Source organism: Boleophthalmus pectinirostris, unplaced genomic scaffold, assembly GCF_026225935.1.
Source record: "Boleophthalmus pectinirostris isolate CB_2022bp ecotype Guang Dong unplaced genomic scaffold, ASM2622593v1 HiC_scaffold_17, whole genome shotgun sequence".
Taxonomy (NCBI): domain Eukaryota; kingdom Metazoa; phylum Chordata; class Actinopteri; order Gobiiformes; family Gobiidae; genus Boleophthalmus; species Boleophthalmus pectinirostris.
This window is the reverse complement of record NW_026571115.1, coordinates 17,809,049-17,835,213: the sequence shown is the minus strand read 5'-3', so window position 1 is coordinate 17,835,213 and position 26,165 is coordinate 17,809,049. Positions and strand designations below refer to the sequence as shown.

The 26,165-nt window shown below is 40.3% G+C and overlaps 1 protein-coding gene across 1 annotated transcript; it reads right to left on the bottom strand.

Annotated features, from left to right (window-relative positions):
- Positions 1-15,691: 15,691 nt before the first annotated feature.
- metrnla (meteorin like, glial cell differentiation regulator a) lies at positions 15,692-23,615 on the bottom strand. Its single transcript, XM_020932312.2, has 4 exons — positions 23,244-23,615; positions 20,748-21,136; positions 16,978-17,037; positions 15,692-16,505 (listed from the first exon to the last, which is right to left on the bottom strand). The coding sequence occupies exons 1-4, from the start codon at positions 23,339-23,341 to the stop codon at positions 16,192-16,194; spliced, it is 861 nt and encodes a 286-aa protein (XP_020787971.1). The 5' UTR covers positions 23,342-23,615; the 3' UTR covers positions 15,692-16,191.
- Positions 23,616-26,165: the final 2,550 nt, after the last annotated feature.

Here is a 26,165-nt window from a genome sequence, read left to right as displayed (position 1 = left end):
TAACAGGATCAAGACTGAGACTTTGCCTGCATCAGTGTTCAGGCGGATGTGATTTGTCACCTTGATAAGAGCAGTCTCAGGGCTGTGGTGGGCTCTAAAACCTGACTGGAAAACATCAAAGGAGTTGTTCATTTGGAGAAAGTTCGTAAGCTGTTGGTAAACAGCTTTTTCAAGGACTTTGCCAAAAAACGGCAGATTTGAGATGGGTCGGAAATTGTTCAGTACTGTGGCATCAAGACTGCTCTTCTTTAGGAGAGGCTTAATGACCGCAGTTTTCAACGCGTTTGGGAATGTTCCAGATTGAAGTGACATGTTCACTATGTGAGTGAGTGGTGAAAGTAAACTGTTGAGGACAGACTTTAGAAATCTAGTGGGTAACATGTCCAGGCAGCAAGTAGATGAACTCAGACTGGTAACGATCTCTAAAACAGTTTTGTCAGTTACAGGTGCAAAGTGATTCAGCTCTAAGTGTCTCTGTGGCTGCATGCTTCTTATGTGTGTTGTGGAATTGATGGCATTTTTGATACCCTGAACTTTGTCATTAAAGAAAACTGCAAACTCATTACATTTAGATGTGGAAATTAGTTCTAGTGGCAGTTGAGCTGGAGGGTTTGTTAAAGGTTGTATGGAGGATTTTTTTTGTTTTTTTTTTTGTTTCAAATTGTCAGTGATAGCATTATAGAGGTGCAGTAGCCTTGTAATTATGATGACCAAAAAAAAGAGAATAAAAATTCATCAACTCTGGACGTGGTGGGGCCAGCTAAACATTTGCCAATAGATAACGACATTGCCTCGTTATCTGTTAGCTGACAGGCTGTCAATCAAACTCCCTACGTTTCTAGCATAACTGACTTGCCTGCGCGCTGCCATTACGTGGTTTACGTACGCCTGTCACGCAGTCCACAGACGCTGTTTACTCCACCAACGCAACAGTTCTTAGCGGCTTTTTTGACCTATATCTTCCTCGCAGTTAGCACAAAGTTTATTGCAATGGCGACAAGAATCCAGGAGCAGTTAGCCCCAAAACAAAGTCCGTTTTTGAGGTCGCTGAAAGAAGAAGACAAGGGGAAAAGCAGCGAAACCAAACTAAGGTGATTCTTGAAGATTCATTCCAGCGATGGCGCGACTGAAGCAGACACAGGGTCTAAAGACTGACACACTGGTCGCCAAATTACTTCTGGACAGGTAACTTCTGCTTATTATGAAAACGTACTTTATTTCCAAGAGTCAGACAAACGTTTTTCAGGACACGAATGCGATATCCTATGTCTGAAAACTTAATTTTCAAGGCAAAGAAAGAGTCCGCTTGCTGCTGCGTGTTGTAGTAGTAGCTAGTTCATTCGTACGGAATCTCCGCGCCCCCCTCTCTGCGCCCCTCTCTGCCCGTTCCGCTCTTCTCCCTGCTCCTCACGGAATCTCCATGCACCGCTCCCCTCTCCTCTCCTCTCCTCCTCTCTCCTCTCCTCACTCCCCGCTCCGTTCTTCACCCTGCTTCTCACTTCTTGTCCGCGCACGAAATATCCGCGCACCCCCTCCCCCCGCTCCTCACCTCTCCGCCTTACCTAACCAACACTGTAGTTAATTGTTTACAAGTCATGTGCAGCGCACCGGTTTCTGGCGTAAGGAGGAGGCGGAAGGAGGCGTTTCTACGTAGGGAGCTGTGGGGGAGGGGGGGTGGTTTCACGCATGCGCAACATTTGAAAAAGGACAAACAGTCGCTGGATTTCTCGTTCCTTGGAAAATCCTCTATACAACCTTTAATCTGTTCACTGTTGCAAACAGGACACGAGAGTTGTTACTGCAATTACCAATAATGTCCGAAAAATACTTCTCTCTTGTTTTACTCAAAGTGTAGTTGTACATATGCATTGTTCCTCTGTAAATCTCATAATGAACCTGGAGGTTTGACTTGCGCCATTTCCGCTCAGCCTTCCGGCACTCCCTTTTCTGTGCTCTGACTGAGTCATCATTCCTCCACGGAGCTTTTTGCCTATCTTTAACCATTTTAACCTTTATCGGGGCGATGGCATCCAGAACATTCAAAACACTCAAAGTCACAGAGTTCAACACATCATCAACATTAGAACATGAGGCAATTTCAAAATTTATAATTTCCATGAACAGTGCACCTGTGTTGTCATTTATGTGTCTTCTTCGAACAACTGTAGGAGCAGCCGGTGGTTTGGGAATAACAGACAGGTCAAAGAAGACACAGAAATGATCAGACAGAGCAACATCAACCACATTGACATTTGAAATATTTACACCCTTTGTAATGAGCAGGTCCAGAGTGTGTCCTCTGTTGTGAGTGGGCTCACTGACATGCTGAGTCAGTCCAAAAGTTTCAAGGACAACACTAAGCTCTTTGGCATTTTTGTCACACACATTATCCACATGTACATTAAAATCACCTGTAATGACTAAACCATCAAAGTCTGTGCAAACAACTGAAAGCATCTCAGTAAAATCATCAATAAAACTTTGACAGTGCTGAGGAGGTTTGTATATGACGATGTAGAGTATGGACGGTGATTGTTTTAGCTCCATTTTGAAGGAAACATACTCAAATGATGAAAACACCCCAAATGACAACCTGTGTGTAACCAAATGATCTCTAAAAAATGCACACACTCCTCCACCCTTTTTATTTGCTCGTGTTTCAGATTCAAATTTGAAGTTGGGAAGGGATGATTCCACTAACACTGCATGACCTGTGTTTTTGTCAAGCCATGTTTCAGTTAAAAACATAAAGTTAAGATTAAAAGAAGAAATAAAATCATGAATTAGAAATGATTTGTTACATAAAGATCTGACATTGAGCACAGCAAGTTTCTGATTAGTTTCAGTAGGATTGGGTGTTATCTTCTTACAGGGAATGTGAACTAAATTTCTCTGATTAGACAGTCTAACTGTCCTTCTTTTAATCCGTCTACGTGTTGTAACTGGAGATATAGCTCCATCGCAGGGCCCCAGCCTGATATTACCTTTATCATGACTGTATGTCCTGGGACAGCAGAGGCCCTGTGCGTCCTAGCTCTTGGTGATAACAGCTCTGGGGAAAGGCGGAGGAGGGCGAGCAGGGGAGAGTTTGGGTGAGTGACCAGGTGAGGGACCAGGTGAGGGCCGAGGAGGTGGCCGAGGAGGTGGAATACGGGGAGGTTTGGGTGAGGGGCCAGGTAAGCACCGAGGAGGTGGAGTAGGGGGAGGTTTGGGTGAGGGGAGAGCTGAGAGAGTCTCTGGTGGTGAAACAGGCACAGTTTTGAATGGGGGAGAGTTCAGCATAGTTGATGTCAGAACCCTTGACCGTGCTATGTTAGGTGTGAGAGGAACCATCTTGATTCCCGATCTGATGAGGCTTTCTAGATGGTTGGGCAGTGCCATGGGTGAAGGTGGGGAGGAGAAGGAGAGTGAAGAGTCCATTGATGGAGTAGATGTAGCAATGGGGACTCCAGGCTGGTCTGTGAGCAGCGGAGGTGATGGGTGTGCTGGTGGCGCTGGGGGAGGTGATGGTGGTGTTGCTGACTCATTCTCTGGGGGAGGTGGTGCTGCTGACTTATTCTCTGGGAGAGGGGAAGGTGGTGATGCTGACTTGTTCTCTGTCACTTTAGTGTTGATTTCACTGTGTCACTCAAAGTTTACTTTAAAGCAGCATCAATGATGTCATAAAGCAGAGTTCTATCACCATGGAGATCCAGGGCGACATTAGAACATCACGTTGCTATGGTGACAGCTTCTCAGGCTCCAAAACTATTTTAGATTCTAGAATGTGATGATGTCATCGTCCCAGAGGGGAGCTAAATCATTTTCCCATTACGATGTACTTTTCCATCTGTATTAATATTAGATGGAAACCATGGCAACAGAGAGGTGGTCTGCTCTTGTGCAAGCTTTCACAGGTTGAACATTTAATGTTGTTTTTTTTATAATTAACAAAACTAGTTGATCTCACCTGGGACAAAAGGGGAGGGGCTTAGAGAGTTCTTCTTATAGATTGGTGCAAATGCACAGTCCACTCACAGAGAGTCTAACCCACAACCTCCTGGTGAGAGGGAGGAGACGGGACAACCGCCCGACATCAGAGCGTTTGTGAAAGCAGCGGCTGAAACGTCACCAACACATTTGCATGACTCCATTGTTTTTGCTGATTCAAGGAAAGTTACTCAGAAAATACTCAGGTAAAGGGGCGGGGCCTCACTGCTCAGGTAAAGGGGTGGGGCCTCACTGCTCAGGTAAAGGGGCGGAGCCTCACTGTAGTAAACAAAATCACTCTTTTGTTGATGGATCCACGGGTGAAGTCTCCCTGTCCAGGATGTTGGAGCTTTTCTCACATCACAGTCTGACCTGTTCATTTTCAGAAAAGTCCTGGTGTTTGACGCAAAGAAATACAAATTGAATTCATAAATAATAATAATAACACAGTTTTGTTTTGTATCTAAACTAGAAGTGCAGAGTCTGATCTTTGAACACTGAAGAGTCTCAAAGTGAGTGGTTTTACTGTAGACAGGAAACAGGTGACACAAAGGTCTGCACACAGATCCCGCTTCAGTCTTTGCGATCGGGGATTTAAAGTCTCGTAAGATTCTCCTCATGTCTGTGGCGTTCGCTTTCTGTCACACGTTTAAAAATGGTTAAAAATCCTGTAGTGTGTGTCGGCCGTAACTGCTGCTGCGAGCCTCATCGTTCTGGTCTTAAAATGTTCATATTAATCCGCTCTACGTGATACCGGGTTTTTCATTTTGCTGTTTTGTCTGTAAATCGATTCCTAAAATGCAGCTCTGAATTCTCCCCTGTAATCAGGCGTCGATGAGCTTCATTTGACTGGAGCCGAGTGATTTCTTTAGAGTCTGTGGACGTCAAAAGAGGAAAAGGACTCCGGATTTTGGCATTTTCAGTTTGTATTTTGGATTTAGATGTGAGTCATTTATTATTGAAAGACAAACAGACTGTGAGTAAAACACAGTGATAATAATAAAAATGAAATGTGAAGTTTTTGAGGCACCTATGTTCTATTTTTGTCATAAATACACGAGGGATTCGGGACATAAGCCAAAGACAAGACAAATTGCTCCCATTTGCTCAAACGAACTCCAATTTCAATTAAATTTGAAACAGTTTTTAAACTCTCTGCCCTGAAACTACTTAATGTGAAAATTATTAATTTGGCGCATTACCGCCCCCTACACACACAGTGTGTGGTTTGTGCAGAAGTGGTGGTGGTGGTCGGAGGGGGCGATGGTGCAGATTGTAATTATAGCTTCCTACCGCTGGGTATGAAGTGAATGAATAATGCTCTGTAAAGTGTCTTTGTGACATATGTCTGTGAAAAACAGTATATAAATAAAAACTTATTTACTTACAGATTTGAGTTAAGCATTTTGGCCCGGCCCTCCACAATATTTTCTTGCCCAACCCTGATCTATACAGTAATAGTACATTCTGTTATGTATTTGTTGCAGTTCACGCCTTTCAATTATACTGTATTTATAAATTATGTACTGGGATGAAAAAAAGGAGTTACACATAATACTGCCAAATTTGAGCTCTTTTCTTGCAACCAGTAAAATGACTAAGGCTATAATTGTTCACAGGCCTATCGAGTCATGTTTTACTCAGTTTCTTTCCCAGAGTCATGAACTTAATATGATCCTGTTTTCTTTCTAAATCTGGAGAGAAAAATATCTCAGAGTTTTGGAAAATCTGACCCCTGTGAAAATAGAGTGATGAGATTTTAAATAGCATAGGTTGGAGTTTTTAGTTTCTGCTTCTTAGTCCCCTTTGGTTGACATTAGGCTAATACTGGGTTCACGTTATTTGAAGAAATGTTGAGGTTGTCAAAAGTAGGGGTTACTAAGATTTCACCAAATTTGAGTCATTTTTCGCCATTCATTTTTAAAACAAAATAATATTATAATATTATAATATTATAATATTATTAGAAAGAGTATGAAAATGTCATTACAAGTGGTGCCATGGCATTATTTTACTAACATACCTACGCAGGCCTGTATGGAGTTACTTTTGTCTCATTAATATTCATAAATGCACAGAGGGTGAGCTACAAATAGTTACTGGTTTGTACAAGTGTTTTGATATCCACAAATGCTAATTCTAATACAATAGTTTGCCCATTTGTCAAGCATAAATTGCATAATCCTAAAAGGCGACAAAGAAGAGTTGGTTACTTGTTGGTTTCAACACATTTCGAACAGAAGACATAAGGAGAAAGGTGGATGGGAGAAGGTTAAAGACAAAAAAGCTAAGTCACTTCGAAATTAAGTGATTTATGTGTTTTTATTAATAAACCATCAGAAGTAGTTAATCTTTGAGTGTTTTCTTCAATTATTTCTTTATTGATTTATTGAAATTACCCCCCATGTTAGGCTTATTTGTGGGGGGAAAGTCCAGGGCTGTTTTTTGATCACATCTCATTTGACATTGCCAAAATGGAAGCGTCTTCCTAAAATGAAGTGTCTGCTGAAATGGAAGCGACTATAAGATGGGTATGTAACATTAATGAATTGTCTACGAGGCCAAATCCTTAATGATTATTAATTATGATTTGTTGTTACGAAATGATTATATGTGTTAGCATATTGCAACTGTGTTAGCTCCAGCTCCACCTAGCTCCACATTTTACACAGAATTTTCACTTTTACCATTTTTTTTTCTTTTTGCAAATGAAAAAAATATATTTACAAAACATAAACTATTTGTAAAGACTAAACTACAAGTTACAAATATTAAATTTGCCTTTGCTGATATCAAAACACATGTAGAAACCATTTGTAGATCACCCTCTGTGCATTTATGAATAATAATGAGGCAAAAGTAACTCCACAGGCCTGAATCTCGCGACAGTTCAGCCTGTTGAAACTGTTATACAACTCACGACCAGATGGGGGCAGCATTGTCCATGAGAGATCCAGACACTCACGTGGCCTTACTATGAAATCTATAGCAAACTCAAGGTGTTCGGAGCTCGGAGGAAAAGCGTGATAGTGCCCCATCTAGTGTTTTTACAGAATAAGAACAGTATTTAATGGGAAACGAAGAGTCTTCTAGACTTACTTTATCACACAGTATAAGCCTGTATTGATATTATTACCCACCGTGTACTGAAGTGTGCACGTGTCCATGCACTGTAGTGTCCATGCACTGTAGTGTTGAGGGGCAGCAGACCACCAAAACTGGAACTGGAACATGTAAATTACACCATGTTAGATATTTGTTTGGATCCTTTACCAAAAGAGAGAGACAGATTGTCTTCCAGTAAAAGGGCTCTATTACTATTACTGCTGCAAACTATAATTATAAAGGCCATAACAACAACAACGAAACAAAAATGTATAACCGTTTTGTTGAGTGGTTAAAGATTTTCACTAATTACCTTGTGCCTGGGCTGACCTCTGTGGTTGACTGGTCATCACCTGTGGAGTGACTATGTGAGGCTTGCGCACTGGACAGCTCCACTTTCTCCTGTCTCAGCCATTCCCGTCCCAGCTGAACACACAGCTGTTGCCAACACTTGGCCACTTAATAACTGTTGCCCTCGCTCACATCTCACTGCGTGCCACTGTAATGATTATAATGAAATCCTCTGGCTTCTGTTCGACATACTTTTTCTAATCCAAAATCTCAGCGGACAGGGCTATTTTTGAAGAGTCAGATACATTAGCTCTGACTTTTGTCACCAATAAATGCATAAAAAGTAGTATCTAATTACCATCAAATGTTGATTGTTGGCTCATCTGATTCAAGCTAAAAAAAGGAACATGTTGACTTTGAACAAAAATGTAACTACCTAACTACATTTATATTATATTAAAGGCATTGTGTAACTTTTTTGATGGAGGGCCAGTCAGATTCTTTTCTGAAATGTTATTGCTTTGTCTGGACTGTTTCACAGTATGGCATTAAACTTTTCTATCTTCATGGAGACCAAACCAGACCATGTTAGAGGTCAAATTGGTGAAAAGGCAGCCTTGCTCAGAGTAAGAATACGTGGTTTTCTCGGAATTCTTGAGCTATAAAATCACATGTAATTTAATAAATGTAAAGTAGAGCTGTTTAATGTCATATTATGGAACATTCCAGGCAAAGCAATGACATATCCATAGAAACAAGAAGGGGACAGACCCCCAACCAAAAAGTGACATAGTGCACCTTTAAATTGTAATTTAAAATGTTTTATTTAAGTAAATTAAATATCCAGGCTATTGTTAAGTTTTTGGAAATGTCACCATCAGTCATTTATTTTTGCCAATTGCAAATAACTAGAAATAACTACAGTCCCACCCATCTTCTACTATATTTCAGGTCAGGCCATTACACCCAAAGAGCGCTCAAAATCTTGCTTCTGGTTACTTCTCTGCCGGTGCCAGTCTTTACACTTCACTCCTTCTTTGACTCCCTTCATCCAAAAGTAATTTATCATTCTCTGTCAAAAAAGCAAACAGACTTGCATCAGTTCCTGTGTTCCAACCTAAGTAGCTGTTTCCTATAACTCTCCATCACCCAACTTATTATTGTGCTCATTAGACATCAATCAAATGTCATAGTTTCAGAAAAATACCCATCCATCAGTTGAACTTGCCCCACCAGTGCCCCATGTCCTCCCTGCCCCTGTCACCACCCTCACCCATGGGACATAATAGCAAAGTTTGGACAGGAACTATTTTTTAATCCTCACACAGAAGGGCCACAGTGCAGGTCAGGGTTCAAAGGTCAAAAGTGGGGGGTTGGTCAGGTTGCCATGGAGACAGTGCCATTCACTGGGACGGTACGAACAGAAGATGTCGGGTCCTACGGTGCGTGAGGGGGCAGGCCTGAGAGCAGGGGCAAGCATGCAGATCGCATTATTAGGGCGAGACAAGGAGGAAGTCCAAGTGAATGACAGCGTGTATTGAACAAGCAACAACGCACCCATTTACTGCAGAGATTAACTAAGTGACAAGACAGGCTTTTGTTTGACTGGGCATAGCTAACTCAAACTACTACTCGAAGAACTAAATAACATTCAAACTGTCCAAAACATTAAAATCTCTCAAAACGTTGCAAAACCTTTCTGAAACAATCTTTTAGTATTTATCAAGCATCAGGATTGTCTAATCATATATCTTCTTTTATATAGTGATTTGCATTATTCACTCTTGGATAACACCTGATCTCTAATTTTAATAACTGGAAGAACTAAACATCAGTGGTGGAGTGTAATGAAGTAGTAGAGTATGGTACTTAAGTATGCATTTTAGCTATTGAAACTTTACTTGAGTACATTTTCAAGTATTTTATTTTTACTTCACTACATTTGAGAGCAGATATCTGTACTTTCTACTCTGCTACATTTTTAAACAGGACATAAGTTTAAGTATTTTTTTTATTACTGTTTGTGAGCTGCTGAAAATCCTGAGTTTTTTTTTTTTTTTTTACACATTTGTAGTTATAACAAACTAAAATATACAAACAAAAACAGCTAGCAAATGATCGATTCAGTTGTTTCTGTTAAACAAAATTCAGCACAAATCTGTATCAAAATTGCTACATTTGAAGCTTTGTAAGATCTCAAAATATAAGTGAAAATATGAGATTTACTCCTGAAGTACATTTTTAAATGAGTACTTCTACTCTGGTACATTTTTTCATGTGATACTTTTACTTCAGTATTTTTACTTTAGCTCTGGTATCTGCACTTTTACTTAAATAACAAAATTGAGTACTTAATCTGCCACTGCAAAACATTATGCACAAAATGTATTCATTCATTTATTTTTGTAAACAGAAAGCTTATGACACTGATGGACTTACTCACAGTGGGGAGATTACTACTGTGGGAAGTACACTGTAAAATATACGGTATTACTAAGTAGTGAAAGTATAGTGTCTGAAAACCCATCCATCCATCCATCCATGGATGGATGGATGGATGGATGGATGTACTATCTTAAGAGCAGTGGGAACTATAAATATATTAAAAAGTACCTGGCTACAACTTCACCCTTGAGCCATTACTGCTGTTGTGATTTCAGTATCTCTTCAGTCCACTCCATCATGCCGCGGTGACATCATGAGAAAGTTGGTCCTCTGTTGACAGCCCCTCTTGTTGCCATGGCACTCCAGAAAATGGCCGGACAGATCCCCAGTTTAAATGAAGGCTATTGGGGAGGAGGGGGACACGTAGGCGGCAAGTAAATAATAGTGCTATTTGCAGAGTGTTTGCTTCACGTAGGAGCCAAAATCTTTCTGTTCTTTGGGGGGTCCTTGTACCCCTTCAGTGCATGCGTGAACAGGATGTCCCATGTGAGTCAACAACTGCTCCAACATTCAAGCAATAAGAAAAGAAAACAATGTTGGACAATATGAAGACACAGAAATGCTTGTATTACAAATAAGGTCATCTATAGCTGCATATTAAAGGAAAAATTTATATATTTTACATGCCTGACCAGCCAGTCTCTTGTCAAAGCAATAAATATTTTACCATATAATCGAAAATTGGAATATAGTGTGTTTTTTGTATAATAAAAACTAAAAAATGCCCCATATTTATTATAGTGATATAGAAAGTACACTAGCATTTCATTTCTAAAAAATCTACTACTTATTAAATGAGGACTAAACTATTCTGTCCAAATCCAAATCCACTTTATTTATATAGCACATTTTACAAACAAAACAGTTTCCATAGTGCTGCACAGAGATCAATAAAATTAAGACAACAAAAAGGTAAACTGTTAAAATTTGATCATGTCCAGTCCTAAAACAATAAAAGCAGTAAAAGCAAAACCATAAACATCATAAAATAGCAGTAAATAAGTAAAATAAATAAAATACAACACAGAGGACCACACAACTCACACAGCCAGAGGATAAAAGTAGGTCTTAAGAAAGTGTATTATGCAACAATTATTTTTCTATGATAATGCTTTATAATAACTACATCTATACCTGGCCTTAGTACAGGTTGTATAGACTTAATTCAAAATGAAGAAATGTTTTTTTTATTATTCAGGCCTACTATTAATTAAGGGATTAGGGTAAGGAGTATGGGTAAATTAAAGGGCCGTTAAAATGTTGTTTCCTCATCAAAAACATACCTGGATACTTTGTGTTTTGTTTCATTCACACATGTTTAACACACAAACCCTGCATATTTATTGATTGAGACGTGTAGCTGTTAACTTAAAAACTAGCACCTCATGACATCACAAGGTGGAACAGAACTTTTTGATCTGTGGAGATGTAGACACACTAATAATAAAGGATTACTCAAACATGTGTGAATGAAACAAAAAAAAACAACAACTCTGGATATGCTTTTGAGGAGGTAACTTTATTACATGGCATAAAACTCACAAGAGTCAATTTTGCATAATATAGTATCTTTAAGTCACTAAGTTCTTAATAAATAGTTAATTAGGAATTAAGTCTTTCTTCATGCTTCATTAGGGCTATTAAAAGTGTAAGTATTGCATATTTTTATTCATCTTTTCTTTATTCACTTTGACATCTGACATTTAGACATGCAGGACCTTGAATTGACCTCAGTCCCACAACGACTTTTGGCTTGAGATACCCAACACCACTGCTCTTAATCCAGCCATAGCACTTTGCACAGGAACGGACAGAAGGAGGCGGGGCCAAGGGAGGGGGCTGGAAGGCATTTCAATACTGGGAACCTCATGACCCACTGGGGAGTAATGAGCATTCAGGGGAGCAGCGTTATTGGCTTGTTGACCCTGGCTTTTTGAATGTGCTCATCCCTGAATGGTGAGGGAAAAGTCCTATAAATGTTGCTGTCAAAGTTATTTAGTGTAATGTTTAGAGCAGCTATGTCTTCATTTAACCATGCACACTGAACAGAAATACTTGGTAAATGTTGTGGTAGGATTTCCACACAAATGGATTTACCCAGTTGCAATTGACAAAAAAGAGCAATTGGACACTATCACTCAAGGAATTTCAAATTTTTTATTTATTTGTATTATGCAAAATTGACTCTTGTGAGATTTAAGTCTTGTTAGAACATTGTTACCTCTTTAGAATCATACCTGGAGCTGTGGAGTTGTGTTTTGTTTCATTCACACATGCTTGAGAAATCCTTTATTATTAGTCTGTCTGCATCTCCTAAGATCAAAATGCTCTATTCTACCTTGTGACATCAGGAATGTGTTAGTTTTCAAGTTAACAGCTAGTTTTTAACTTCTTCTGAAGAGACTGACAACTATCCAAATTATTCTAGTGAGGGCATATGGAATTTAAAACACAGTGGAGCACTTCCTGTATTACTGCATGACATCACGAGGTGGAACACAGTGTTTTCTGTTTGAGAGAAGAACTAAAATATGCAGGATTTGTGTGTTAAAGAAAGAAAACACAAATCCAGGTATGTTTTTGGTGAGGAAACAACATTATAACATAGATCAGAACATAGTGTAATATGGGCCCTTAACATTTTAAAGCTTAAACAGAGAATTTCTCAACATTTAAAATAAAATTGTACGTCTCTGATATACTTGCATCTTAACTGAGTAAAAGTTTGGTTTACTCAGTGTTAATTTTAATATGCTTCTTCCATCACTCTTTCAGATAATGTACTTTTTTCTCAATTTTTGTGATCTAACCTTTGAAAATACAAGAGTTTATCCTTCCATTTATATTTTTAAAATGTCAAATTCAGGATTGAGGTATTTCTGAGTATACATTTTTGCTTTAGTTACAGCAAAAGTAGTAGAATAGTAATAGTAATAGTACATAGACTTAAATGATGAATACATTTGCTGGTTGACCAAAACTGGATATCAACCATTATTTCTGCCCTACTCTAAGACATAAGGCATTCTCACAAATCTTGCTCATATTTTTTCAGTAGAATCCACTAATGCTTGCCTAGTCCAGCCCTCCCTTGCTCTTGGGTCCAACAGTGTGTGGACTTGTGAGGTTCCTGTGTTGATCCTGAGGGCCATTTTACTGAAGTGTGGTCAGTAAGTGCGCGCTGCAGCTGCACCCGCCCAGCTCCCCTCTCTCTCTCTCTCTCTTTCTCTCTGTCTCTCTCTCCGCACGGCGTGGGTGGCACTATCTGGAGGCCATGGGCGGTGTGTTTATGTGCGCTGGGATTTAAGAGCGCACACACGCACACATGCACACACGCACACACACATACACACACACACACTATCCACAGAGGAGCTATTGATTCGAGCTAATCAAGGCAGCAGCGAGGGGGGAAGTAGCGCACGTGTGTATATGAATGAAGTCAACACATTCCATGCATACCACCATAGATGAATAAAATATCAGATGCTAGACTTTACACACAAGGCTCTTTGCACTCAAGTTCTTTAGTTTTAGCCAGTAGCCAAGTGACTGTGCAGTTTGTAACAGAGCATTGATTCAGAGAGTTTGAATCCACTCACAAGATGACGATGACCACAGGGACTTTTTCAGGACAGTCATGTAGTCATGTCTGGTTTGGACTGGCCCCGTTTAATAACATTACAGCGATCAGACCTCGCCCATCCGATGACACCAGATAGCATGTGCAAATAACAAGCAGATTAATCAATGCAGTTGCACCCAAAATCACTCATGCAATGGCCCAGTTGTTTTGTTTAGAGATTTGTGGATAATTGTTATTCATGTTGTGCTGCAACGTTAAGCAAACTTTGCCTATTACCTGTTTGTTTTAGAGCCATGTGTCATTTTTAATTAAAAGAGCACTATGGAACTTACGTGTGTCCGCTATCTGCTTCTTGTTTCCATGGAAATTTTACACACATATATATATATATATATATATATATATATATATATATATATATATATATATATATATATATATATATATATATATATATATATATATATATATATATATATATATATATATATTATATATACACATATATATATATATATATTTTTTTTTTTAATGTTTCACAGTATGGTATTTACTTATCTATCTTGTATTTATTCAGTTGCAAACATTTTTATTGGTTCAAAGCATAAAACAACATAAAAAATAGCGTACTTCAAACATTTTCATCCTTTTGTCCAAAACCTGTTCTGAGTCTGATTCAAAAATTAGATACATTTAATGCCATACTGTGGAACAGTTACATTGTGCACCTTGAAGAAAAAAAATCTGCTGCTCTGTAAACTGTGGAACAGGTTTTGGTACTATATGCTGATTTCTGTTAGTCTGCTAGTCTTGTTTATCCTGTTGTAAAACTGTCCGTTCTAGTGTAATCCAAGTCATGTTAAAGGCATGTTTGAGTCTGGGGCCAAACTTGAAGTGTAAATTCTGTTAATTTGTTTGGTGTCTGTGAAATCAAACCCAGATGATGGTAAACAGAGTAAATATGAATATATGAATTATGATCTGTAAGGTCATAAGAAATAGGTGCACTCTGTAACTTTTTAATGCCATTGCTCTGCTTGGAATGTTCCACAGTATGACATTAAACAGCTCTACATTTATGCAATAACAGGTTGTTGTGTAGCTCAAAAATACCTAGAAAAACAGGCATTCTGACTGTGAGTGGGGTCGCCTCTCCACAGATCTGACCTGTAACTTGGTCTGGTTTGGTACTCTTGAAGGTAGAAAGGCTTAATATCATACTGTGAAACATTCTAGACAGAGAAATATCAATTCTATGAAGAAAAGCATTGGACAGACCCTCCACTGGAAAAGTTACACAATGCACCTTTAGTATACAGTGTGTATTCTGTGGCACCTTATGTTATGGAAGATATGTTGTGGTGCACCCCAGAAGGAAAAACAAATTAACTGACCTTTTGATAACTTTGACCACTCGACAACGCTTAAAGCACCTGTCTGCGTAGTTAAATTTAACAGGTTGGTCTTAAGTAAAAGAGACAGATACCTTCAGCTGTTTTGGTCACAGGTTCAATGTGAGAGCTGACAAACTGGACAGCTGGAGCAACCCTGACTTTCTCACTCCTCCTCCTCCTTCTCTTTACGAAGAGCCCTTCAAGCCAGAGCGAAAAGGTTCACAGTAAGGCAGTGTTACCATAGAGACCATGTTTGCATTTCTCAACGAGCATTTCTGGGACCAGAGGCTTTTCATCTGAAATTCAAACTATCTATTCACCATTCGAGCCGTCTGGAAAAGTAATTGTCTATTGGGGCAACTTATTCACTGACTCTTGGAGGTGCATTTCCTTATGAGTGAAAAGGCAGAACAAAAAGAGCCTCAGAGTGTCATCTTAACAGCACTGGCTCACACGGACCAAAAACTCAAACCTGCTACATTCCTCCTGCTTTATTTGAGCTGCTGGAAATTAAAGTCTTTATTTGAAGAGAGAGCTAGGGAGAAGCGTACCTGCCAATCAAAATGTGGAGTGTGGTCGAAGGCTCTCTGCTGCGTGGCCAGTCACAGAGCAGCATTCAGGCCTAGCGCTCTCATACCAGGCTGCTGCACTGGAACAAAGGGGCCATTCACATTGACCTTGACACAGGGCCACCCCCATCACCACAGGAACCAGTGCAGAGGAATCCACCACGACTCCCCGATATCAATCTCCCAGGCTTTAGGTCGAGGTGAACCTATAACGCAGTGATAATCGTAATCGTACGGGCCTGCTTTTGTGCGTCAAAGTGAAAAATGTGCTGGGAAACGCATACCATGTCCTCTTTCAATAAAGCTTAAGATTAACACGTAACAGTCCCAAGTTAGAATTGAATAACAGCTTTTATTCACAGGGCAAAAACAAAACTGTAGCGTTTTTGGTTTGTCTTTTTCTTGCAAGTGTACAGCCTGAAAAAATACTCAGGCATCAAACCGCAATTAATTTTTTAACAAAATAAAAATAAGAGGCTTTCACTTTTTACACAAATTCACAACTGTACATCACATTTTTACAAAGCTTCAAATATACAACAATCATTCACATTTACAAACATTAACACAAAGGGCTCTGCTACATTTAACACCTGTGGGTTTGTCACTGGCTGAAAAAGCAGTCCAGACACATTCCACGCGGCATCCCCATCCTCTTTGAGTCCAATCGGATGCTGCTTGGCAACACTGGAGGCGCTGGTCTTTTGTCTTCGAAGAGCCTTCAGACAACGGGAGGGACACTTGGCCCGGCTGTCTGTGTCTGGGAACATTTGGTTCAACTTGTCCACTCATCAAGGACCTGTTCCACTTCTTGCTTAGCTAACCCAATCTTTCAGTTTGTGTCCACGTGACATGGGTTAGTGCCTTGCTTCTCGGCTTCATTGTACACTCGGAGGAAGTCTTTGTAGCGAGGTGCGCAGCCCATCCAGGCCTCACCAAAGCGAACTGCCCCAGTGAAAAGAAAGTCCCCCTCTCCAGCCCTTACTGCGCACTGAAGAGGGATCTTGATTTGCCCCGTCCAGCTGCGGACCCTCACGCCCCCGGACACAAACACCTGGGTTTTCTGTCTGTACAGTCGGCTGACCTCCACAGTGACAGACCAGTGCTCCTGCTCTTCCTCCACCTTTCTTATAGTGCCCCGTGCCACTGTAAACAAAAACAGTTATTAAAGGTCCTATACAATATGAAATAGACTCTTCTGAGCTTTAAGCCATTTTGGAATGTTGTTACCTTCTCAAACACATACCTAGAGGTGTGTTTTGTTTCATTCACACATTCGAATAACCCTGCTTACTTGCCTGTGTACATCTCCAAAGCTCAAAATGCTCTGTTTCACCCTGTAATAGTTGTAGTTTTCAAGGTAAGGTAAGGTAAGCTACTTTTTACCCTTTGTACAGCGGAGATTTGCAATTCCAGGGCTGAAGATTATTCTAGTGAAAATGTATGGAGTTTAAAAACACAGTGGAGCACATGCTATATTACCACATGTTTTCTGTTTGAGTGAAGAACTCAAAGGTTTGCAGGTTTTCAGTGTTAAACATGAGTGAATAAAACAAAACACAACTCCAGGTATGTTTGATGAGGAAACAGAGATCAGAAAATAGCAACCGATACTCACCAAAGTCGTTTGTGCAGATGGCGAGGAGCATGTCCACATCACTGCAGGGCTGGCAAGGAGCTGGAAAATAAACAAGAATGTAGTTAAGCTTGGTGCCAGCGTTTTTCATTCCTTAAGCACTTCCTGTATTTAGTAGAGTCACCGAAATGAGTGCTGACAGTTACACAACTCTTCTCTTCATCTACACATGGACAAAGACGCTAAACAGCACTTCAGTAATAACCATATGCCATGTGACCTGCATCTCTAAGTGTTTATTTGTCCCCACAGACAGCAGAGGGGCGGTCAGCAGTCAAACACAGCTGGAAATAATGCAACTGAAGGGACAAGCACACTGTTGTTTCATGTACAAAAGTGTGGTTTGTGAAGAAAACCATCACCTAGGAAAATTATGTTGGATTTTTTCTTTATTAGTTACATTTTATGCATAATCCTCCTAACCTACACATTCTATTAAAATGTATTAATTATTTTTAGATACACTTATCATATCATAGCATTAATTCTAAACAACCTTCATAGCTTAAGTCAGAAGTGAACATTTTATAACAAATACCATCTATACTAAATCATTGCAACTACTACAATTGTCCCTAGTTAAAACCTCACTTGTTGAGTAACTTTTGAAATTGACTAGCCCACTAGGTTTGTAACAAACTGATTAAGAGAAACTGATACTGAAAAAAATACATATATAAATAGTTTTAGAATAGTCATCTATATCAGAACAATTCTAAGACCCCAAGGTACTATTAGAGAAACCCATAAGCATAATTGTTGTTTTAAAATCAATTCTGTTCTTAATATGAAAATTTTGTTTAAAATTTAAGCATTGTGAAAATGCAACTAGCCAAAGTGGCCAGTGAGCAGAATTTAATCTCAGGCCCTAGTCATTTTCAAACTAAACTAAAGTAACTTTGCTCTGGGGCACGTTGCACTTATGTGGACGGGCTGTCAGGACTGCCCAGTTGTCCGGTGTTTTACGACTGGAGAAAGGGCTCTAAATGAGAGCAGCCCAGCCTATGATTAGTTGACTCAGGTGGCCTTAAGAGCTCACTAACTATGACGGCTTTATTACAGCTTCCTGAACATTCTGTCGTGCAGCTGAGTGGCACGAGGGCACACCGAGTCAGCAAAGAGAAGAGCACAGGTGGATGTTCAAACGTGTTCATACAATGCACGATGAAAAAGGGTTTAAGATAAAACAGAAGCAACATTAATCCCAGCTGACAAATTGTAGCCCATGTTGTTATTTATTTCCACTGCAGAAAGCAAAAAATCCTGTCTTATGTATAAAACCTGCTAACCCTGATTCTTGCGTAAGTTAAACAGTTTGTGATCAAATGTTAATCCTGGGTGGATTTAAATTGTGTTCTTGAAGAGAATCCTACTCTTAAAACATGAATCGTTTATCTAATCACAAAATTCCCAATATTATTATTATTATTTTTTTTTTATCATCCAGCCCTACTATAACCCATCTTCTGAGTTCATACCAAACCAAATCATTTGCTGAGGGCCGACAAATATTACTGTTAAAACACTGTAATTGAAAGCACCATTTGTTTTAAGCATGTTTCACACCTTGCCAGGAATACTTGTCAAATCCAAAGACTACAGTCCATAGATTTCTAAGCAGCTTAAATACGGTATTGAAGTCAAATGAAAAGGGCAGTGGTGTCATGGGATTTTTGAAGTAATGATTTTCGCGCTAAAGAAGATATGCTGAGGTCTTATTTTTAGCTGTCCCGTTTGAAGTCCAGGCTCTGGGGGTGAGGGGTGAGTGTGTCGCTGGCCAGTCCGAGCTAGCTAGCACCTCGCGCCTCTGCCTTACCCCAGAGGTCAGGGGTCAAACAGCCATAAGCCGCCTGAGCTTAAGAACAGCTGGAGAAATGGGAGACTTCAGAGAGACTAACCTCACCCCATTCCCCCCCTTTGAAGTGCGCCTACATGCTGCCATAGCCCAGGCAAACCAGGACCTAAAAAGTTGATGTTTTTTTTTTCTTCTTGGTTCGAATGACAGACATGAAACAGAACCGCAGGAATGGAACAAGAGCCGACTCAGCATCTTGGTTTGGCCTCGGCACACGCTGCACCCGCTCTGATCCGACCACATCACACAGGCTCCAAGAGGCAAGCAAAGGGAGGGGCAGTGAGAGAGTGTCCCTGCAACATCTGGACCACGGCACATTCCCCCGAAATGGAGCAGCAACTCGCTAATACCACTTCAAACAGCTGCAAAGAGCCCGGAAAAGATATATGGAGTACCAGAGGAATGGGAAAGAAAACACCATGATGATAAATAGACAAGAGAGTAATTAAGAGGTAGGAAATATTGCGAGGGAAGAATAGAGGATAATTTAAGCGAAGGGGAGGGGCTGGGCTTTCAAAAAAGACCCTCCCAACATCTGGATGGACATACATTCCAGTGTGATGGTGAGCAACTTGATCCAAGCAGCACAGTGGAAAAATAGGGACCAAAGAGAAAGACAGATTAAAGAAGCAATGAATCGTCAAGTCCAAGTTTGTGAATCATCCAGTGTTATCTAAGAGCATATCGCAGCGCTAGAGAGAGGCGCACTTATGTGGTGATCCAAATATATGGGCCTCTATAATTAATCTTCCCCCTGGTCTGGCACATAACGATGCAGGATATGAATATACAGAGCCAGAGACTTGTAAAAACACATGTGGGCCCGATGATGGTGGTGGAAACAAAAACAGTTGCTAAGCGCAGTCTCGCAGCTTGACCCAGCGCAGGTTTGGCAGGTACACAGCGTGAAAACAGACAACGGTTTTTCAGAAGAGGCCTGCTGTTCGGCCCGGTCCCTCCACGCACACCATCAAAGGGGGAAAAAGATGAAAAAGTGGGTGGGTTCATTCTTTCAGGATGGATTTACACATTTTTCCATGAGATTTAAGATACACTTTCAAGGCTTTGTTTTTCTGGACTAATGCGGAGCCATTCATAAATGTAATCCCAGGTTAAAATGCATACATGATATAGGTAAATGGTAAATGGTAAATGGTCACATTTTTCTATAGCGCTTTTCCACCTTCAAGGCACTCAAAGGGCTTTACAACAAGGAACCACTCACCCATTCACACACACATTCATACACCAGTGCACGCAGACACTGTGGGCAAGGTGGGTTAAGTGTCTTGCCCAAGGACACAACGGCAGCATTCATCTGTGGGAGCTGGAATCACACCAGCCAACCTGTGGGTCAGTGGATCTGACCGCTCAACCTGTGATGTTTATGTTGAGAGCTGGATTCAAACCGCCAACCTACAGATCAGTGGGCGAATGCTCTACCAACTGAGCTACTGCCGCCCAGGTGTGGGTAGCAGGACTGAATTATGTTGGAAAAATTGTGAAATGTTGAAATGATTGCAATGACAACTGTATTTGTAATGTATGTTTTTAAATCAAGATTCAGTACAAAAATCATAACTAGAAGTAAAAAACTTGAGAAGAAATTTAAATATGAACTTCTAAACAAATACAAGAATCTGTTTCATACAGAATAAGACTTTGACCACTCAATTTCTCATTTTGATTTAGGAATTAATATTGCACTAGTGTTTGATAGATTGTGACTGACAGAGGAGTGTATGGCTTTGACTGCACATATCCAACTTCCCTGTCATCAAGGGAAGTACCCGAAAATTAGAGGCCCCACTCTTGGATACCTCATTACATGGACAAAAATCCCTAAAAAAGTACATTCACACACACTTCTAATAATAAAAATGATGTTATGTCTTACCATTGAGTGAATGTGCATCTGCTCCCAGTCTGTCATTGACCAGCTCATACTGAAACGATGTAGCCCGGCGGCTGATGTCCATGTGTGGGACAGCTTCGATGAACAGCGCCCCCTCCTGGATATTGAAACAGTGGACTTTGCCTTGCGCTTGGTCCTGTTCTTGCAGTAACAGGCGCAGTTTTCCGACCCGATCCAGGTAGATGTTTGCGCCGCTGGATTCGGGAGAGGGTTTGATACAGACTGAGAGTTTGGCCACAGCTGGAGACACTGTGTTGGGCCTGAGGTTGACGATGATAGCCCCAGTGGGATAGAGCCACTCCAGAGAGCCCTGTGAGCAGCGCAAGTACACCTGCTCCACATCGCGCGTGTGACCCTCATGCGTCAGACCACTGGAAAAATAAAGAGAGAAACAATCTAACTATGGGTATAAATGCAGTATAGGCAAACACGTAATCTCTATAATAATCAGCTTTTAAAATCAGCATATGGTTTTATGATGTGGTTTGACTCATGGCATGCTTCTTTTGTCACTTTGTCATTTGTCATTTTAAAAATTATGGGTGACTCTAATGTAAGATTAAAACAAAGAAGCACTGCTCTGTGATGCGTATCACCTCAATCATTTGGGCCATAATTAAAGTCACATTCACCATTTATCAAAAAAACATAATTACCTATTGCTGTCCATTATTATTATAAATCAAGGAAGGAATGGATGGAACACTGCACATCAGTGTTGTGAGGCTTATTTGTCATGTTTCATACACTATTTCAATCCATATAATTGTATCCCTAAGCTTTAAAGGGATATCCCTTAGCATGTATATATTCTAGAGGGAAGAAGCCACACATGGCCAGGTACAAAAAGCCTCTGACAGTATGATACAGTTGATCAGTTTTCCAGTCAGTTTCCATCCCAGAACAGCTCAAGGTGCAAACAGTAAGGACACTGAGCACATTCCTGGCAGAGCATTAAGCCCTGCCTGTGCACAAGACTGGCTGCATGACCAGTCACGAGCCGCAGCGGCCAGAGTGACCTCAGCTCCCGCGCTCGCTCCCCAAGGCACATTGTTCCTGCTGCAGCCAAACGACTGTTGGCACGGAGCCTTTGGGAGACTGGAGGCAGAGCACGATGAATGGACATCAGGCTCTGGGCAGACAACAGCAGCAACAGTAGCTGGGGCGGCTGCATGCAAGTGCAAATGCAGGTCACGCACTGAACCTCCCCTCGCTTTCAAGCCACCAAAAAGACTGGAAGAGACTTGTCCGGGCAGCACTCCGGACTGTGGCGCCAGCAAGACCAACTGACTCCATCCACAAGTTAATGCCTGGTCAGGGTTTGAAAACTCAAGCCTGTCACTCACTTTGTGGCAAAACCAGCGGCAGGAAGCCATCAGGACTCTACCAGTGTGCACAGGCCAAGCCAGTGGTTGGGCTCTGAGTGGGGTGGGGACGCCCAGTTTCCAGAGATGCTAAAATTCAAATCAGTCAAAGATCTGAAGTAACCCACTGCACATGTGGAGCATCTGTATCTGAAGCTCCATAACCAGGCTCTCTCTAATTAAGTCCTCCCAACTTCATCATCTCTGCAGGCAATTAAATGAGATTAGCCAAGAGCCATCCTAATCAACAACAGATTATTTGGTAGAGACTCAAAAGTATTGAATGCTGCCCGCCCCTCCTGACTGGAGCAAACCAAACCACACTGCCTCTCAAGTGCAAAACACACTGCAGCAGATGTCTGAAGAGAGCCAAGATTGTCCAAAGGGTCACTCTGGATATTGGATAATAAACAAGGGCAACTATGTATTGCATTCTTGGTGAAATATACTTGACAACATTAAGAAACCAAACACCCAGTACAATACAGTAGTCTTGTGTTATGAGGAAAAAGGAGTTTCAAGTTATTTCCTCATTGTAGGTTGAACAAAAGTTCTTCTGTTAACTTCTTTTGAACTAGATATTTCCACATATTATATTGAAGATGGGTACATGTAATAAGTACTTAATAACTGAAATATGTTGAGAAATCATAAAGCATTATCTCTAATAGAAAAAACAAACAAAACAAAAAACAGTAAATCTATAATGTGACTAATGGGCACTGATCATAGTGTAAAAAAAATAAAAAAATAAATAAATAAATGAAAAAAAAAAAAAGAATTTGGATTTTTAAACACCGGCAAATTAGACTGAACAACAAGCCCCCATCGCATCTTCACATATTGGCATTTCCACCTCCACTTCACTACAATCATCACAAATTAATGTAAATTGAAATATCTAATCTTTCTTTTTCTATCTTTTGAGCTTCTTACTACACACTACCTTTTTTACGAAGTGTTTAAATAAATGCCCGCTACATCGCCCCAGATCAGACCAAGTCGCCAAAGTCTCACTTTCTCCTTGTCCCCAAGACGCACGAATTACGCACACTGAAATTCACGTTTTAACAAAACTACGCAGTTTTAATAAAGCTTACAGACAGACACTTACCTTCCTTTCCAACTGCACTGGTCGCTTGAGTATTGGCAAAACGAATTCCGACAGAGAAAGAGAAGAGGCAGAAGGGAGAGCAGTAGCGGGGTGAGCATGTTGATCCAGCGGCTCACTTCGCTTCGCCTCTCCGCAATTCAAACTATGTGTAAGTCCGCCAACGCCGTTTCGCCAGCCTCATATCGTTCAAATTTAAACTTAAACCAGTCCAGCACGAGTAAAATATTCTTCTCTTTTCGGTAGTAGCAAACGGAAAAGTGCTTCTTCTCCTTGACCCTTCGTAAGACTTTGACAAACAGCGAGAGTAAACGCGAAGAGACTTGAGCTCCGTCCCCGCAGCTCGTTGTGCGCACGTCACTCACCGTTCCCTAAAGTGAACACTGCTGCGTTCAGGGGCCCGTCTAGAGCTCAGACAAATCAGACTCGCGAGGTCTAGAAAAAGTCCACTTGACAAACAAGGGCCAGTGCGCAATAACAGCTGTGGAGGAAAGTGTTGTTTCTGCTGTTATTTGCTCAGGCTACTTCTGTCGGGTCAGAGCTACTTAACTGAGTCCATCAATGTCTAAGGCTATATTTGGTTTACTTTGATGGCTTGTCTAAATAATATTTTTTTTAATGTAATAATGTAATAAACCAAATGCATATATCGAATTCAGGGCACATATAGCTTTCAAAAGTTCCCAGTTTTTACATTTTTTTGTAACTTTTTAGCAGCTTTACTTTTTACTTCCATATGTAGACTTGTAAACACTCATCCCAAACAATTACTAGGAATTTATATTTTTATTAGACTTAGCCTCACTTAGAGAGAAATTATTTTGACACAGTAGTTCACACACGACATCACAATAAATGACCAAAAATATAAACTGTAATAATAAATTCAAAAGAAGTAAAAAAAATTAAAATAAAAAAATAGCAAGAGATTGTTTTCAAACAAGTCTCACATCAAATTTATGATTCAAATAAAAGTACACCTGTTTTGCAAAAGATGCTTGGAAGTATTGAGTAAAACGTTTGCCCTTTAACTTTATTATTTTATTTGTGTCTATTTTGCCAGGGCCTACCATATGATAGCTAAGAAGTATGCTAATTTGTAGTCTGTCAGCTAAAATTAGGTCGCAAACATAACCCTTTAAAGAGGTTACAGTATATAAATGACAGTGACAGCTTGTGAAACTAAATATTGTTTGTCTCCCATGCTTTAAGTGACATTGTGCAATCAAATGTCAACGTACCATCTCTTTACAAGTTGACCTGATGCTTGTTTTTTTGAATGAAAGCTGTAGGGACTTGTTCGGCACAGGGTCCGTTACTACAGCATGCATCTGTAAACAGGCTCATGATCCTGGGAGGCATTATTATGAAACCTGGTGTTTTAAGTGCAGATCGTGCTTGGCTTTGGATTGGAAACTCGTTCGACAAGGAAAACCAGAGCTGTGTGTAACTGCTACTTTTCCTCTCCACTTTCTGGGGATATGGATTTTCAAGGCTGTTTTTTTTTCTGGATCTGAGACTTGGCAGGGAGTGTAATTGTCCCATGGTGGGCAGCTTGCCACTAAAGGCCCCCAAAAAAATTCACATTTCTGATCAAGACGTAATACATTTTCCAAACTTCCAAATCAGATTTTACCACTGGGCAATATATCGTAGTAGTAGTATAGTTTGTGTAATCTACATTTACGTCTCCTTTGAGTGCCTGTTGTAGCGAACGTCATCCCGGTTACTCCAGTACAACAAAAAGAGCCACAAAACGTGTCCAGGCATGACGAAGCCAAGATCCATCACACTGCACACACTGTCAACACCTATAGCAATATGTCAACCCTGTTTTCACTATAATGTTGAGAAATGACAGAAAACTGCACTTTTAAAACAATCACAACCATGAATAATACTGTTTAATCTTTAGTTTTGGCGTAATAGTAGCTTGTCAACAACAATAGAGTTTCACCCCTGTTTTACTATTAAAATCTGCACTATGTAACTTTCTGTATGTCTCAGTTTGGATGCTTTTGTTTGGAATATTCCACAGTATGTTATCTATCTATTACATTATCTAGCATTTTGGTGTTTTTGATGCACAGAAATAGCTTGAAAACATGCATTGTAACTGCGAGCGGGGTCACCTCTACACAGATCTAACATGTAACTTAGCCTGTAGATGTAACCTCCTTCTCATGGAGATAGTTAAAGGTCCTACATTACACAAAATTGACTCTTGTGAGGTTTAAGCCATGTTAAAATGTTGTTACCACCTCAAAAACATACCTGGAGTTGTGTTTTGTCTCATTCACACATGTTTGAGTGCTCATTCATTATTAATCTGTCTATCTCAAAAGCTCAGAATGCTCTGTTTCCCATTGTGATGTCATGAAGTGGTAGTTCTCAAGTTAACAGCTCCCTTTTGCCGTTTGTTCAACAGAGATTGGCAATTCTGTAATCATGCAAATGATTATAGTGAACATGTATGGATTTTAAAAACAGAGTAGAGCACTTCCTGTATTACCACATGACATCACAAGGTGGAACAGAGTGTTTTCTTTCTATGTGGGAGAAGAACTCAGCCTAAATATGAAGGATTTGTGTGTTAAACATGTGTGAATGAAACAAGACACAACTCCAGGTATGTTTTTGATGAGCAAACAACATTATAACACATATCAGAAAACAGTGCAATGTGGGCACTTTAAGTGTAATGCCACACTGTGGAACATTCCAGACGAATCAACAGCATATCCTAAGAATGGGCTTGGCGTACAATCACAAACACAATCATGACAATACACAGGCACTAGTGTAATGCCAATCTAGCTCATTTTTCCTCAGCACAATAGTAGCCTTTTCACTTCTTTGTTAAATGCCATTGGTCCCAAACCCAGATTCAGCAGTATTAGGGTGATTAGTGTAAGTTGGTAATGA

What these genes read in the sequence shown, in the direction of transcription:
- metrnla (XM_020932312.2), bottom strand. Translation starts at nt 23,341, where the DNA reads ATGCTCACCCCGCTACTGCTCTCCCTTCTGCCTCTTCTCTTTCTCTGT. An exon ending in AGATGCACATTCACTCAATG is followed by an intron (nt 17,038 to 20,747) that starts GTAAGACATAAC and finishes TTTATTTTCCAG; the next exon opens with CTCCTTGCCAGCCCTGCAGT. An exon ending in CATCTGCACAAACGACTTTG is followed by an intron (nt 16,506 to 16,977) that starts GTGAGTATCGGT and finishes TTTTGTTTACAG; the next exon opens with TGGCACGGGGCACTATAAGA.